The 17798-nt window shown below is 33.4% G+C and overlaps 1 protein-coding gene across 1 annotated transcript in view; it reads right to left on the reverse strand.

Annotated features, from left to right (window-relative positions):
- Positions 1-5632: 5632 nt before the first annotated feature.
- The window catches only part of LOC129944381 (GTP-binding protein Rhes), a 251412-nt gene continuing 239246 nt past the window's right edge, over positions 5633-17798 (reverse strand). Inside the window, exons 5-6 of the mRNA XM_056053764.1 lie at positions 7858-8035; positions 5633-7649 (exon numbers count right to left, since the gene is read on the reverse strand). Coding sequence (XP_055909739.1) covers positions 7229-7649; positions 7858-8035 — 599 coding nt within the window. The 3' untranslated portion in view covers positions 5633-7228. The remainder of the gene's footprint in view (positions 7650-7857; positions 8036-17798) is intronic.

Here is a 17798-nt window from a genome sequence, read left to right on the forward strand (position 1 = left end):
ATTTACATATTTCAAATTCCAATTATCACATTTAACAAATTATTATATAATTTTAGAACACTATTGTCAATTAATTAAAGATATTAAAACATTCCAAGATTTCATCAGTTTTCTAAATATGCCATATTTGAAAGCTAAACTACAATGGTTTAGAGTTTTTTTTTGTGTTGAAACAGAGCTTTTTTTCAATAATATATTCTGTTCCTGTTGGAATTTCTATAAATGCGAAAAACGCTACAAAAATATTAATGCAGAAAATGAGAAAATTTTCCAGAAAATTGTGATCTTTTTTTTCGTAGGAAAATAAAACGTATGACGGTGCTCTTGTCGTCGGGGGGTTGTTGTGGGACAATCAGTCAGACCACACAAATGAAAGCAGCTTTGCTGTGTTCTCAGCCGCGTTCATGCTGTCCGGGGCAGTGATGGGACTTGGAATATCAAAGTGGTGGAAAGGTGGTATAAAAACAAAACAAAATCAGTTAATTCAAATTAGTTTTATAATCTCATATCTTGCTTACAACCGATAAAATAATTATTTTATATAAGAACCATCTTTGAAATGGTATTTCGAAGCATATTTAACCAACACCTCTGGGATATCAAAATGTGCCCGTTACCCGAAATTTCTCTTGCAGCTAAAATGTTGAGTACAGTTAAGTTCAATTTGTTTCTTTTATCTTTTTTTGATAATATTGAGTTGTGGAAATAAACGTTCAGCTGCTGCGCTACTATGGGTAAACAACAAAGTTGTAACATGTACAGTGACAGGCTTTCGAAAATTAGAAAAATCCGCTGTTGTACAATGTCATCATTCTTGAAACTTTCTATTAATTTAAACTCGCCTATCAGTTTTCTCCACTCAAAATTGAGCAGTTGCAGCGTCTACCGGAAAATATGACTGTTGGAATCATTTTAGCAATTATTTTTTTTCGGATCTAAATACTTCCATGATTTTATTTTTATCAATTTCTTTTTCTAGTATGTATTCTTCAAAATGTTACCCAAATTACAATTTAGAGTATGGCAAATAGTTTTCAGGATTTTTTACATCCATGTTTATGTCAATATTTTAATGTTTTATGGATTTTTTCATTAAGTTCAACTTAAAAGATTTCATACTTTCGACTAAGAGGGGGATTAGTGTTGTCTCAGATTGGAATATTCTGTTCAAATCGTTTATCATTTTTAAAGTTAAGGCAATATTAATAGAATTTCTAAAAAAAGCCACCGAATTTGACAAACTTTTAAAATTTAATGTTCATCGACACTAAGTCCCTTCTGAAAGTTTATGAAATCTTTTTGTTTATCTATGACAGAAGTAAAAATATATGTTCCTCAACAATTTTTCAATATGTCAATACAGGAATACGATGATATAATAGAAAAATTATTTTTATAACCAGCAAATGGTAAAAGGTGGTAGATTTTGAGTTGGAGGTGGTGGAATTTCAGAAACAAAAAAAAGTGATAGAAATACCACTTAAGTGGTAGAAGCCCCATCACAGGTCCGGGGACTACAATGAAAGTTGAATTGGCAACACAGAAAAGTAAGAAGAAGAAAAGGCGAATTAAAAAAAAGCGGATTTTAAAATTTAATCAATTAGATATGGATTTTATTTCTTATTAAGACAAAATATTAAGAACAAAGTTGAAGTTCGAAAACAAAATGGTAAGTGGAAATAAAATGCCAAGTTGAAAGAATGACAATTTGAATTCGCGCCTCGAAGGAACGGTGGGAAACCAACCGTCGTCGCCCTTATGGCACAAAAATCACAAAAAGCAGATTTGTTATAATCTGTCCGATAAAAATTGGCAGTACAGGCCTTATGGGAGAGCTTTTTAAAAATCAGTGGCGCGCTATTTTCTACACCATACCCAATTGAAGGAAACTCCTTTAAAAAGTTTAATAAAACACCCATGAATTTTCGATGGCATCCAACATAGATCCCACAACGACCTACCTGGCACACACTTGAGCATGCACTGATCGTTCTCTGCTGCTTTTCAACCCTCATTAAATCACACACATTCAGAGTTGCCTTTTTCAATTTCTTAACTCACTTCGTATTTTTTTCTTACTTTTTCAATGGGTTTCTGTTGAGGAGCTTTTGCTTTGAGAGCTTTTTTAAAAGTTCTGAACGATGAGTGTTATCGTGTTGTGTTTTGACTTTTGCATTTCTTTTAAAGTTCTGGAAATCAGTTAAAATGCAGTTATAAAAATCAAAGCCATTTTATTTGAGGAAGTATATTATTTGCGTAGATTCTTGTGCCGGGCGGTAGGTTTGTTCATTTTGCGAGTTATTTTTGTGCATTATTGTAATAATTTTGTTGTGCTGTTGTTGTTCTATTGTTGTGTGGTTTGTTTTTTAGTGTTGTGCCTTTGTTGTTTTGTTTGTATATTATCTTTATGATTTTGTGGTGTTGTTTGTATTTTATTGTTGTGTTGTGCAAATTAAAAATGGCTTCAACATCAACAGGCTCAAAGGACTTGAGTGCCGACAAAAAAAAGAAATAGTTGAGGCGACAAAAGCTATTTGTAAGAACCTGCAAAGCAAAACCGAGGCTGTAAAGCAGGTTGTTGATATTTTATTAGGCCTACTGGGGATACCCTTCAAAAACGCGCCATTTATCTTACCTCTTGGTGGTGTGGAAAAAGATAATTTTTATTTCATTTTCATATATAATTATGAACAAAATGAAATTTCAATGTAAAAAAGAAGAATGGTAACCCTGCAGTTATTTTTTTTAGCTTTTTCAAATTCAAAATGCGCATTACGGCAACCCTGTAAGAGCTTTTTTGAGAAAGGTACTTATGCGTAGGAAAAGAGTGCGAACGAGATGCAGATATCCCTATCTTCCCTGTACTGCCAATTTTTATCGGACAGACTATAAAATAAAAAATATTCGAACTCTTTTTTAAATAGACTGTTGCAATTATAAGACGCTGGAGTAGCTCAACTACGATATAATATGTACTTACAGTGCTATTAACCATGATTGAAAAATGTACAAACTTTGGCTACTACTTATAACATTCTTGCACAGTACTGAAAGTGAATTCTAAGAAATAAAGTTAAAAATTCAGTATAGTGCTACGATAAAATTGCATTGGTTGCCAGTTGCCACTTGAGTGTTATTTTGTTATTTTATGTTTAGCAGAAGGCAAAAACATTACATTGGTATACATAGTGTGTGGTTATCATGTTGGAGTGTTACAAACGGAATTTTAGAAATATTTGAAGTTAAGTACGTAGTTTTTCTAAAAATAAATGAAAACAAACTGAGGTACACAAAAAAATAGGCAAGAAACTTAATTGTTCCATTCACCAATTACTGACTTTTTACTTCACTTTTTCGTTTTTGGGACATCTATATTTTTTTTTTTTTTGAAACTTGTGTTTAAATCTCTGTTCTAGGGCATTCAAAGGAAATTCACTTCAAAAAGTAGATTTCTTTAATTTTTTACGACGTTAAAAATGTTTGTATTTAATAGTAAATCTATTACAAAAGAAAAAGGCGTTTAAAGAAGGCCTTACACTATTTATGAGCGTCAAATTTATATAAGATGGAATTGATGACGAGTTTCAGGATTCTTACGACTTAAACCTCCCCCCTCCCTCTGGATCTGCAGCTGACCTGAATTCACGGCTGATTACAAATTGCGTAACTGTTCGAAATTTATTTCAACTTTTGGTTTAATAAATACGTCAAGAAACAAAACTGCCGTAATTGGAATGATGATAGTCCTTTAGTCTAAAACTGAATCTTTGGTGTGCTCTTTGGGATGGTGGAATCATTGGTCCATGCTTATTTAAGACGAGACTGGTAACACATTTTTAAAAACTGTGAACGCTTTAGAGCGATGACAGCTGGATTTTTTGTACATCAATTAAAAGAACCATGAGCTGTTATTTCGAATAGAAACATAATTGATTTATTTAAGGAAACGATTAGAAACGGTATAACTTCATAGTAAGGGCATGTGAACTGGCCTTTTAAATCATGCTGTTGACAACTAATCCCCGAATCCGCACCGCACCTTCTAGTAAAGATGAGATCGTTGCCGCAATTAAAGCACTTACTCCCAAGAACAAAAAAGCGGTAGGACTTGATGGAATTCCCGCAGAGCTTTTACAAGCAGCGCCAACGTCATCAGGCGAACCGCTTCATCCGCCCATAAAAGAAGACTGGACCACCGAAAGCTTCCCCCTGAGTAGAAGAAGGGAATTATCGTCAAGCTCCCAAAAAAAGAAGATCTTACAAAGTGCGAAAACTGGATAGGAATTTGCGTTCTACCAGCAGTTGCCAAAATAGTAGCAAAAGTTATACTGAAACGCATCAGAGAAGACCTTGAGGCCACACTCGATGCAGAACAAGCACCAGTCTAAGCTGGATCCTCCTGTATTGATCATAATTACACCCTGCAGATCATAATTGAACCTGCTGTTCATTGACTTCGAGAAGGCCTTTGATAGCGTTAACAGGGAATATATCTGGTTAGCTTTTCGGGGGAGAGGCATCCCAGGAAAATTAATTGCTATTATTAAAGCAGCATAATATGATGGATCCAAGTGTCACGTTCTGCAGGAGGGTAGGTTGTCAGATGTTTTTGTTGGTGATAAGCGATGTACTGCGCTCAGCTCTGTTAGATAGCAGAAGGAACCAATGGACTTTGACATAATATTTAAAGCACTTGGATTTAGCGGACAATGATTGTTTACTCTCGCATAGGATCATGGATCTGCATCAAATGACAACAAGTTTTGAGAGAAAAGCCGAAGTTGTGGAGCTAAAAATTAATTCCGGCAAAACAAAAATGATTAGACCTCCTCTCAAATAAATATTTTCTCGCAACCGGTGTAAAAAGTGAAGAGTTTTCAATACCTTGAAAGTATCGTCTCCATCGAAGGTGAAACGGAATAAAACGTCAACTGCCGCACCGCTTAAGCAAAAGCCACGTTCGGAACGCTGTCAAAAATTTGGAGGAATAACTCTATCAGCTTATTAGTAACCGTAGCATGATGGATAGTGCGAGAGGTCTTCGATCCCTGCCTATGCTAGCTAAAGTTTTTTTCACGAGTACTGCCTCTTGCGAGGAATTGACAAATTCTCCAAGAGTAATTCTTGTCATGAAATTGGCCGTTCGGATTCGGCTTAAAATTGTAGGTCCCTTCCATCCCTGAAAACAGTACTCACACACAGGAATGGTTGAGAGTTGTCTGTCACTAGGCTCTAGTTCTCAAACGGACTGTTGCGCCAACCAATTTTATTTATTCAACTCTATCAGCTAAATCAGAATCTGTGCTTTTTTATTGGTGCAGCACTTGGAAGGTTACTTCAGCCATAGCAAGAAATCTTCGTAAATAGATTTCTTCGTAACATTCTTAGGATTTTTTGGCCAAACCGGACTTCAAATAAGGTCCTTCATAAAAGGGTAGGTCAGGAACCTATAGAATCTAAAATACGAAGACTTAATTGACAAAGGATTGGATATACACTTTGAAAAGGTAACGACTGCATTGCAGGCCAAGCAATGCAGTGGAATCTGCTAAGACAAAAAGGAGAAAGAGTTGGACGACCGAGAAGCACATGGCTCAGGATAGTCGAGGCGGAATCAGCGTCACTAGGCAAGAGTTGGAGGGAGATGAAACACATTTCCGGAAACCGTACATGATGTTGCGTAGGCGTAGCAGGGGCCCTATGTCCTTTGTGGGGACTTAACAGGTCTGAGGACCTAAGTAAGAAGTAAGTGTTTGACAATTTTCTGTGGGGATATGTGAAGTCTACAATATACGGCTACAAGTCCAAAACGATTGAATACTAAGAATACAACAATTGCCGAGTTATTGTCGATATATACGGAAATAAGTTTTGGGAAAAGTCATCGAAAAGGGGCAACTAAATATTACGAATTCTGACTTCTTGACAGTGGTGGTCATGTGCCAGAAATCATAATGTCAGAAGGTTTTAAAATAATTTAATTTTATACCAATACCAATTTGAAATAATCAAATTTGTTGTATTCCAATACAAAATGTTAGCCTGTATGAAAAAACCCAACTTATTCAATATCTAACTTTTGAAATAGCAATTAAAGTAACAAGAAAAACACAATAAGCTGTTATATTTCGCTTAGACCTTTAAGTATCGTGTATTAAAGAACGATATTACATCTTTGATCCCGCCGTCTTGGTTCAGTACACGTTTTTCCTATTTGAATCTAAACTTAGACGAAAACTTTGACTCCCTCCGACCATAACCTAATTTTTTTATTAAAGAATGTCAATTAGAATTTCCATTGAAAAATATTTAATCCTTCAATCATGACCTTGGGAAAATGTTTATCCCTCTAAAAAAATCTATTCATATAAAGTTTGCAAACTTCTCTCCTTTGCTTGCATCACGTTTACTCAGGTAAATTATTTTTTATGAAATAATAAATTTTCCCACTTTGATTTTATACACACGCTCAGAAATCTGCTGATTCGACAAAATGCCACTTTTCTCAAACTCAACAAAAAAATTAATAGCACCTCCCTTAATAATTCACAAAGCTATACAAACAGCGCCAAAAGCCAACAACAAAAAAAATCACATAGAAAAGGTACGAGGATGATGTCCTGAATACTGATACTGAATAATATTTTGCATTTAAGTTTGGTGTAGCAAAATTTAGGTAGAAAAATGTAAATCCCTTGATGGTCCTTCATTTTTGTGTGAGCACCACAAACAAATAAAAAAAAATAAGAAATAAACCAAAAAATATCATGATGGCAGCCAAGGATATAAAGAAAATTCAACAAGGTACCATGATTTCCATAAAGAAAAACTAAAACCATATTTCCCAAGGAATTCTTAGAAAAAGAATCAAAGAAAGCAAAAATATTGCAGGAAAAGATGTTACATAGCTTAAACTCATGTAAATTAGGCAAGAAATAGAGCGACGATAATATAAACTGGAAATAACTGACCAACTTAGGACTGCTACAGTAAGGAATATCATTTACATTAAGTCAAGCATACGCCACCGCGTACCAAACGGAAATAAAAAGAACATAAAAAAGAACTTTAAGTAAAATTGAAGATTTTCACATTTAAAAATCTTATTCTTCTCTTATATAGTTCTTCGTCCTTTAAGGAGCACAATCGAATTTACATACATTTATAAATCTAGTACATTATTTTTAATAAGTCGATAGAATAGTCTATAGTCGAAAATATTAATAAATTATTGCAGCACACAACCACTTGAACTGCGCCCCATGAAACCGGCCGCATCCGAGCCAACTCCCTCACCCAGGGAGCAGGTCTTGCTGCGCATTATCATCAAATCCGTACGAATGCTGGGGCGCCTCACGTTGGGCGCCACTACACCACAAGCATCACTCAGTCGTCGTTTAATTGACAGAGTACACTTTTTGGATCGATTGGAGGCGGTGTGTGGTGGTGGCAGGGTGCATGGCGATCCAAAGGCTGTGCTTACGCGTTTATGATGGTTGGGGGCCATTTCCAGGGGTAAATTCGCCGCCAGGAATAATTCGTAGAACATATCATCGACTCGAATATTCTTTTTGGCTGAGCATTCGACAAAAACACAACATGCATCCTGACCCGCACAGTAAGCCATAACTTCTTCAGTCTGAACGGTCCTGTGATATTTGTTGCACGATGCAAAGGATGATGGTTCAATTTGAAAAAGGAGGCAAAAACATAAAAATAGCATATGTCAGTTATTTGTTTACTTATATGGACATTGGACAGTGGACAGGACATTGGTTAAGGACATGTTGTGTGGTGTTTTAATTATATTGTGCAGATGCTGTTCTACATAAAGGTTTATGTTGGTTAGGTACTTACTTCATATCTCGTTCACATTTGTTACCAGCTATGACCATTGGCACTTTGGGTAGGTTCTTTTTTGAGCGTCCACCCGATTGTGCACTCCATTTGGTCTCGAGTATTTGTTCTCGCAATCGGACGACCTCTTCAAAGGATTCCCTTGAGTCCATGCTGAATACGAGGACAAAGATATCGCCTGAAGTAAGAATGAATAAAAGCAACAATAAGAAAACAATATATTACATATTATTGTCAGTTTGGATATATTTTTGTTTGCAAAAGTATTAATAAATAAAATATAAAGAAAAGGCTCTCTCTGTCTTTGTTGTCTGTCCTTTTTTGCATTCCAAAGGGAAATAAGCAATTTATTATTTGGAAAACTTTCTTTCTTTCTTTCTCGTGTAGTTTTTGAAAAGGTGTTTTATTGAAAAGGTCTAGAAACTTTGTGCAGGTATATTTTCAACTTTGTAGTTTTTTTTTTTCAAAAATACTTTTCATAAATGTTCAATAAATAATGCCTCCTTGAAAGGTGAATAAATTACAAAATTGAGTATTTTTGTAGAAGACTATATGACCTAGCAGACGTTGCAATATCATATTCTTTAAAATTTTGGGTTTTAAAAAGATCAATTAAAGTGTCACACTTAAGTGAACGAAATTGAATAAAAAGTATTATACAAATATAGAACGTATTATCGAAGTTATTTTGATAGTTCCAATTTGTAGAATGTTGGCATTTCTTGAAGCTAAAAAGTTACTAAAATCAAAATCTTAAAAAAATGTCTGTGAAAATTTCAAGAACCAGCAGAGATATCGACTTCAAATACATTTAGTTGTACATCATAACAACATAAAAATACAGAAATTGCTTTCAAATAAATTCAAATTGTGGTTTATTTTCCAATAAACAAATGGCTTGACAAATTTGACTGACCCAAAATATTTCAGACAATAGCGCAGTTAACTTTTTTTCAATTTAAAAAAATGAAAAATAAATATTTTTTAACTAGAAACTTTATGGGTAGATTTTTTTTTTTGAAATCTGCTAAAATTGTTATACCTTAAACTTGAATTAATAGATTTTTGGCAAAACATTTTAACATTTTAATACCAAAAATTTGTAAAAATTGAATTTTAAATCAATTTTTTTTTCAACAAATAATTAAATTGGCATCAAACTATTTTTCCTTATAAAAACATTTTTGTTGGCATTTGGAATTTTTTTTATAATTCTATACAAGTAAAAACCTACAAAAATACCATTAAAAATTTGAATTTTCACACATTATTTCAAAAAAAAAATAAAGATATTAAAATTACACTTGTTTTATCTTTTGTAAAATATTATTTTTAACCTTTGGTCAAGTTTTAGAAACCTACACAAAAAAAACAACATACATTTCTTAAGGACAATAATTAAGATGTTGACTTTAAACCGAGCTTATACAAAAAGTAGTTATTAATACTATTTTGAATAACTTTTGAGAAAAACCAAATGACTGTAAAATAAAAATCTTAAGCAAACAAATCAAATGCATTATTGGGTCAAATTAATTTGATCCTCTATCCTATGAGTCTCTTTGAAAATAGTACCTTTAAGATTTAACATTTTTCCTGCTAAATAAGTCTATCTTAAGAAAATTTAAATAACCATTAAAAAATAATAAAATTAGGTGGCGCAAAAAATAACTAGGGCATTTTGACTTACAACTCTCAACCATTTCTGTGTGCCAGTTATTTCGGAGATGGGTCCCAGTTTTTAAGCCAAAACCGAATGCCTTATTTCTTCGAACAACTTTTTTTTTATTATTTATTTAAATTTTTGAAAAATCGTTAGAACGGTGTTTTTAAATAATGGTCTGTACAAACAATTTTCAAATTTTATATGGTTAGTATTGCATTGTAAAAATTTTCGAACTTGAGATTTAAATCAAACCTGACATTATGATGAAAGTCGAATAAATTGAATCCCCCGATTCTGTCCGTCTGTCTGCCTTTCCTCGCCACTGCAGCCCAAACTATTACTTCGAATTCTAAATTAAATGTTTTAAGGCTAAAAAAAGAACAATATGCCTCATACAAATTTTGTGGTCAAAAATCAAAAATTCGAATTTTATCGAAAACGAAGCGATAGATTTTTTTTACATTATTTTCATGACTTGGCTTCTTTTATTAAAAAAGGGTGTGTATGGCTCTAAAAGGGTACCCTCCATAGGACCGTTTTGTTTTTAATTTTTCTCAAGAATAAATCACCCGATTTCAATAATTGTTTGAACAACATTTGATGATCAAAATTGTCATTGCTTGTATTTTGAATTTAAACAAAAATATTATACATTTATTTTTGAAATTCGATATCTCAAAAACGGGTCATTATTCTGCATGGTTAGGTTGAGGTTAGGTTGAAGTGGCTGTTGAAGATGGAAACGGACACACTTAGGCCAGTTTAATGGCCAATTGTGATACCACATGAATGTAGAGGCTTTCCTTTTAGACAGTGTCCGGTTATGACACCTATTATCGAGCTTATATGCGATCTGCTTAGAGATAGCAGGCACCTTAAACGCTTTAAATCCAGTGTTGGCCAGATGTTTTTCGTGACTTCACACGTGGTGTTTTTGTTCCACCTTGTGTCTGCCCTCCTCACAGCGTCTTGCATTAGCAACAGTTTACAAGTAGCGATTGGTATGCCAGTATGTACGTGCCAAACGTGGTAGCATGGGCTGTACTGTACCGTTCCTGGCGAGTTCATCTGCTTTACTGTTACCTGGAATGTCTCTATGGCGTGGCACCCAGCACAGGTATATATTTAACTGTTGTGCCATCTCCATTAGAGATCGTCGACAGTTATGGACTGTTATAGAGTTTGTAGAGACAGAGTCCAGTGATTTGATAGCAGTCTGACTATCTGAGAAAATACGGATATCAGCTGTTGATGTCACGCCAGGACAAGACTTCTTTTATAGCCCAAGTTCCACCTGAAACACGCTACAATGATTGCGAAGGCGGAATGAGAGACTTTATTTCAGTCGTTCAGAGAACACACCTCCACCAACCTCTTCTTTTGTTTTTGAACCATCTGTAAAAAATGGATCTTCCAGGAATGTATTATTTCATCTGGTCCTGCAGATTTAAAAGGTTTGAAGCTGTTAAGAGCCCATTGTAGCTTGTCCCTTACGATCAGACCTTTGGAAATAATGTATTGGCACTTAAACGTATATAGCGGTTGCAAGTTTCGGTAAGAGAACTACCAGGAAAATGAGTATTCAATAGTAAGTTCAGCGATTCATTATTTGAATTTGTCCAGCAGCCGTCTAAATTTTTCAAGCAGCTTGGTACCGGTGGGTTCGTTGAAATAATTTTCCGTAACCTAGAGGTTTCAGAAGTTTCTTCTATCGTGACACAGAAGGATCGCCAAAAAGATCGCTTAGATTTCCTTAGTTCCTTCTTCTAAATTCTTATGGATTCTTTGTAAGAGTCCCAGTGAGAGGCTAGTCTTGCGCCTTTGGCTCGGTTGAAGAGTTTCCTGCATTATTTCCTGAGCGAGTCAAGCTCTGAGGCCCACCATTGTGATTTTCTCTTTCCCCTTATGTGTATAAGTATGCAAGCAATTTCCAGCGATCTGTTCATAGCTGAGTTGAGATAGTCCAGGTTTTAGTAAACATTGTAATGAGTTCTTCCGCATTGATATTGAACTAGATATATCTATGATCAGAGAACGAGTGTTTTTTTGGAAACCTTCAAGATACCAAGATCATATGATGTATAGTATCTGAGAAAAGAGTAATGTCTAGGACTTCTTGTCGAGTTTAAGTGATGAAGGTTGGTTCGTTATTAACATTACTTACTAAGAGGTTAGTACCAAAAACATAATCAAAAAGAGACTCACCTCTGTCATTGATATTCGTTCTTTCCCATACCGTGTGATGAGCGTTAACATCACTCCTAATAATTAGGCGCATCCTTTGTCTCGCTCAGAAGGATCATGTTTGGGTCGTCCTCAGTCTACATTAAGGATGGACTCTCTATGCCTTTTTTAGAGGGTGAAGTCGTGATTGGAGAGGGCAAGGGAGCATTGTGACCCTCTGTTAGGAGAGAAGACGACGTCCCAGGCCAACCAACCGCTAGTTCACCTTCGGTTGTTGTTGGAGGCCTGCTATCCGCGTTAATCTCATCTTTTTTACAAATTCAAATTTTAATGGATTCGTAGCCATAGTTTATGGAGCCATTGGTCAAGGCTAGAGGACCCAACGAATCTTTATTGAGTACCACAATGGCACTCCTATCAAGATCAATCTTTTTCTTTAGCTTGGCTATCTTCCAGTTATGCATCGAAAGGGATGGGTTACAAAATTTGACGATCTCGAGAATGTCCTCCATGCCAGCAGGTTCGATTGGAATCCTCGAGCTTCGCACCTGGCCAAACTTCACCAAACCGTTTGACGGCGAGCTTATATAAGTCACAAGACCTCTGGTCACAACAAACCATGAGTTTGACATAAAAGGAAGTGGTTCTGAAAGTTCTCTCAAAATGCTTAAAAAGCTTAACTTTGACCAGGTGCCAACGATCAGTCGATATTTTGCCATTATCCTCACTCCTGTCAATGAACACAACCACGACTTTGTGGTCCCTTCGTGATTTCAATGAAACTGGCTTGTTTCCTGATGGGATTGAGGGAAGTGCTGGTGTTGTGCTTACAACCCGTTTTGGTGTCGGTATGGCCACCTCAAGAGACCTTTCGCGTTTAGACATAAAGTCTTTATTGGTTCTTGCTGCAGCAAGGACACTGTTAGCCCATTCGACGCAAGCGGTTTTCAGCCTACAATGATGCACCAGAGACCTTTAGTATTTTCGCAGCTTGCCGCCTTTGTCTATACAGGCTTTTAGAGAGTTTCTCCTTTTCATTTCTGTATGAACTTTCATTAGTAGTGGTAGGGTCATTCTGCACAACCCTGGCACTACTGAAATTAGGTATCCCTTCCCTACCTTTCTACTCTCGTTGCTACCAACAGCAGAGGAGGGTCCATGGGTTGCCACTGCTCCCTTCTCTGTGTTGGCTGCAGGAGATACGACAGGAAGCTATGACGCCAAACTGCCGCCCGGTCTTGAAGAGATACCGGTCTCATCATTCTTTTTTGTTTGTCTTTATACATCTTTGGTCCCACGAGTTGCGAAGAAAAAAGGTCCGTCTGTACAGAGATTCGCATAAGCACTTAAGGCAAGTTAATCCAGACGTCGCCAGGTATCCAGATACTCCGTTAGAGACTTGACTATTTTTGAATTGTGCCCCCAGCCAGGCTGATTATTCTTCATACTAAAATTATTTTTAAACTAAAACTGAAAAATTGTATGTATTTAAAATTAATTTTAAAAACCCTCTTCATTTTTAACTTAAAATCTTGAAAAATTGTGTTTTTTTTTTTGAGAAATCAAATGCCATTTAAATTTATGAAAATAAACTTTCTTGCAGGTGCATTCTTAAATTTTAAATTACAGAAATATTCTAAAGCGGATTTTTTATATAATTGAGAATGTGCATTATATTCAAATTAATTTTGTTTATTATTTTTTAATATTTTTTTTTAATATTATTATATGCAGTTATTTAGGGCTTCAAATATACGTTCAATACTTAAATATTAAAATTTTTCTTTATTTTGAACACTTCAAACAAATTTACTATCTAATGCTGGTTTTTGGACGTGACCCATCTCATTTAAAAAATGTTTGTATGAGTTGTAACAGAGAATTCCATTTTGTTGGGAAGTCTATAACAAATACAAGTTTGTCTAAATATTGTGTATATTTGGGTGGTTCGGAACCTCCGAATCCACTTTTCGACTTATCTACCATCGTAAATTCATGTTTATTTTAAATATCGAGTTTGACATGTTTTACGAATGCAAAACTTGCCATATTATTTTCTAAAAAATGACATTGTTACAAAACATATAAATTTTCCTACCTCCTTTTTCTTTTGTTTTGTCTCATTCCTAAAAATTTCATTTAAATCGGTCCAACCGTTTTGGAATCTATGAAGGGCTTAAGAACAGACATTTATTTTGTATAAAAATACTTAGAGCCTAAATTGAAAAGCTCAAATATGAGTAATAATCACCTTGATAAAAGAAATCGATGAATGAGGTGAAAAAGGAGGAAAATTTTGACATTTCGTTCTTATTTAAGTGTCAAAAATGATTACCACTCCATAAGATCTCACGTCTTTATACCTCTGCAAAGCTATGATAACAGTGTTTTGTTGTAAATCGTTATATTCCAGAGAAAGTGAATATCTCACATTTATGTAGGTGCGTATTCATAAATGTTTCTAATAAAGAAATCATCATATTAATCTTTTCTTCGGATGTTGCTTCCACTTTTAGGTACCTAAATACTTTGACTTATAAGCTCATACGCGTTGTGTGCAGGTAGTTAAAAAATCCACATTTGATTTGGTTTGGTTTTTATGCGAGAAATAAAATTCAGATAACCAGGTAATTTGTAATGAAAAACCACTCATGCACAGGAAAATTCTCATTAAATATCCTTTAGTAGCGTAATTACGTACACAGAAGCCTTAAACCTTTATATCTATACCTAGTCACTTCTTCATATATTTCTCTAACATTGTAAGCCAGACGTCATTAGGTTTGGTTGGTGTGGTGTAAGCTTTTCATATAAAAAGATATCCGCGTTATGGTGGGAACATTAATATCTTCTTCTTTTTTTTTGCGTTTTTGGGGTAAACCATTCTAAATTATTTATACAATTCTGGCTGCTGTCTTGAACTGAAGTTGAAATAAAAGCCACATAAAAAAAGCTGAAAATTAGGGATATCTTTTATTAACTTTGGTTTTAATAGAGAACAAGAAAATAACGAACATAATTTTAATGAGAATCGAGAAGGTACGAGTACATCCATAGAAGTCTGTGTTTGGCGGACTTGAAAAGATATTAACGAAAAAATAATGTTTTGTTAATAGAGCAGAACAAGAATCCGGCTTTATGATGCCTAACAAAATTCCGTTCTTTTATACTTAATTCAGACTCACTTCAGTCAATCTCAATTCAAAAGATTACAACATTGAGTGATCCACATAATTTCAAAAATGGATGAAAAAAATGCATAAATGAGTAATTGAAGGTACGTTTCTGTTTTAAGATGAATAGGTTCCTTCTTGAGATAAAACAATGCTAAGGTATTGGGTTTTTTTCTCTTTTCTTTTCAAAAGCCAATTATAAAAAAAATAGTATTTTTTTCAAATCATTTTTCAAGACGACCTAATTTGAATCCTGTTTCATTGTGTGATGTGTATTTAATTTTCTTCTCAACTCAATACACTCCATCGGTTCGATAAATACTTGATTGAATGTGACCTAAGAAAGAACCTTTTCTCAAAGCACTCAAGTGAATATTCATCGGTTTTCAAAAAGGTCGATTCGTTTTTGGTCAAGTGGTATTGAGTTGGTAAATAATCCGGATGTAATTGAGACCGTAAGTTCCTAACATTTTCTTAACCTTTTCTTTTTTTATTTTTGTGTGATTCTGAATACTCGTAGGTACAGTACAGTTCTTACTTGGTTCTTGAAGAATTGAACACTTTAAAAAATATTGTATGTTTGTACCTGATTTCTTGGGAAATTAGACTTAATATTTTGAAGTTATTCACTAAAGAGGAAAATAAGAGAAAATAAACAATACAAAATAAAGAACAAAGAGGTTTCTAAGCTTTGATTAAAAAGACTGTGGTAAGTGGTATGAATTTTAACTCGAAGTTTCAATAAGATCAAACTATTCATAGTACAGCTTTTGGCCCGATATCAGAAGAATGAAAAAGTCCATACAAAAATCAAAAGAAGATTGCAATTTGAAAATTAAAGGCAGTTAAAAAAAAGGATGCCAAAAATCGTTAAAGCTGAAAGCGAAGTGAAAACTAGAAAATTACCTTATACTAAGTTTTTTCAAGCAGCCATACAAATTATAAAAAATAGTTTTACTTGATACATTTTCCATAGAAAACTTATTTAATAATGTTGATAACACTTTTAGGGGGTTTTCCGCTTCTTCTAGAAAATGTACGTTTCTTTTGAAACGAAATTGTACCAACACATCTTTGCTCATGTAGTTCCAAGCACACAAAACGGGTTACGGAATTCTTTTTCATAAAAATGATAGAAAATTTAGAAAACTATGATTCAAGAATGAGTTAAATTTTGAAAGGAATTAAACATTTCACATTTATTTTTTGGAGTCTACGGAGAATACAGTTTTTTTTCCTCGAAGTGTTTCCCTCAGACGAAGTTTTAAAATGTTTTCAATTTAACACCCTTCATTATAAATTTTATTTGTACACTTTGAAATAAAAGCTTAGTTTCCCTAGAAACCTTATCTACGATATAAATAAGTTGCAAAGAATAGCTGCTTTTAAAATTGTTAATGTTCCTCTATTTTGAGGATTCTAAATACTTCGTGTTAAATAAATAATGAATTAAACAAATAATTTTAGGAAAAAAGATATATTCCTTTACCACTCAATAAATTTGTTGCTTCAAAAAAAGAAATACATTTGAAAACATAAATCAAAAAACATATTTTTTTAACAGTTTTAAGGTTTCAACATTTTCATTTTCAATTGCTTTTCTTCAAATCTATTAAATGGTTTGAAACATTTGTGTTGTTAATCTACACGTAGCGTATTTACAATGCGTTTAATAGTATACAATATAATTTTCGCCAATTTAGATGAAATTGCAAATATTGACAAGAAAACACACATATTCACCTATAATCCTATTTTTGTAGTACTTTCAGTTTGACGTATAAGTAAAATTAAACAAATTAAAATTTGTGAAAAGCAATTCAACGAAAATTATTATTAAACGTTCCTGCACAAGAAAATTTTATTGATTTTCAATTTACAAAATCATAATTGCCTTTATTGAAAACGTGCATATCAATTTTTTTTTAAATATTAACTGATTTGAAAGAAAAAACGTTTTAAATGAAGCTTTTAAAATTACTTTTTTTTAATAATTTTTATATAAATATTAAATAAGTTTTCCAAAAATCCAGTTCAAAAAACTGCCTTTTAAACATTTTTTTTAGGAAACGTAAATGTTTAAAACTAAATAGAAGACCAAGTTTAGTTAAAATTAAAAACAAATCAGTTATCCAGATGCAAAACATAAGACCTGTATACAAAATTAAACAAAGTGCAATACAGGATAGCACGAACTTGCTTTTATTCAAAGACTGTTTACAAATAACGCTTTTATTTAAAAATTTAAAAAATGTCTATAAAATAAGTTTTCCTTCAAAAATTTAAAAGCGATTTATTTAATCAAAAACTATAATTTATTAATTTTCTTTTGCAAAAATCGTAATAGCTTTTTATTTTTAATTATTTTTTTATAAATAAAATGTCTCAACTCCTTTTCACTTCCCATGGGAAGTTATTGTCATTCGTCCGATTTGTCAAATTGAAAATTTTACGTACGTTAGTTCGTACGTCCGTATGTCCGTACTTCCGTACGTCCATACGTTCACTACGTTTTTTTAGTTGTTCATAGCTCAAGAACCAGAAAAGATATCGATTTCAAATAAATTTTGTTATACAGATAATAAGTCAGAAAAATGCAGCAAGAGCTCTGAAAAAAAATGCGTGTATGTTTTTTTTTATCATAGCAGTTTAAAAAAGGTGAACATTTTGGTTAACACTAAATATATCCAAACCAGTATATTTTTGGAAAAAATACAATTAAAAACTTTGTCTGTAAATGAAAAAAAAAACTGAACAAAAACTTTGTCACTTTGAAAATATAACGACTTAAATATATTTTCATCTCCAACATCTGTTTAAATGTTGAGAAAAATCCATTTGACAGTTTTTTTTTATAAAAATTAAAAACCTAAGAAAAAAATTGGTAAAAATTGAATTTCGACTCAAATATCTTTTCA

This window comes from Eupeodes corollae, chromosome 2, assembly GCF_945859685.1.
Source record: "Eupeodes corollae chromosome 2, idEupCoro1.1, whole genome shotgun sequence".
Taxonomy (NCBI): domain Eukaryota; kingdom Metazoa; phylum Arthropoda; class Insecta; order Diptera; family Syrphidae; genus Eupeodes; species Eupeodes corollae.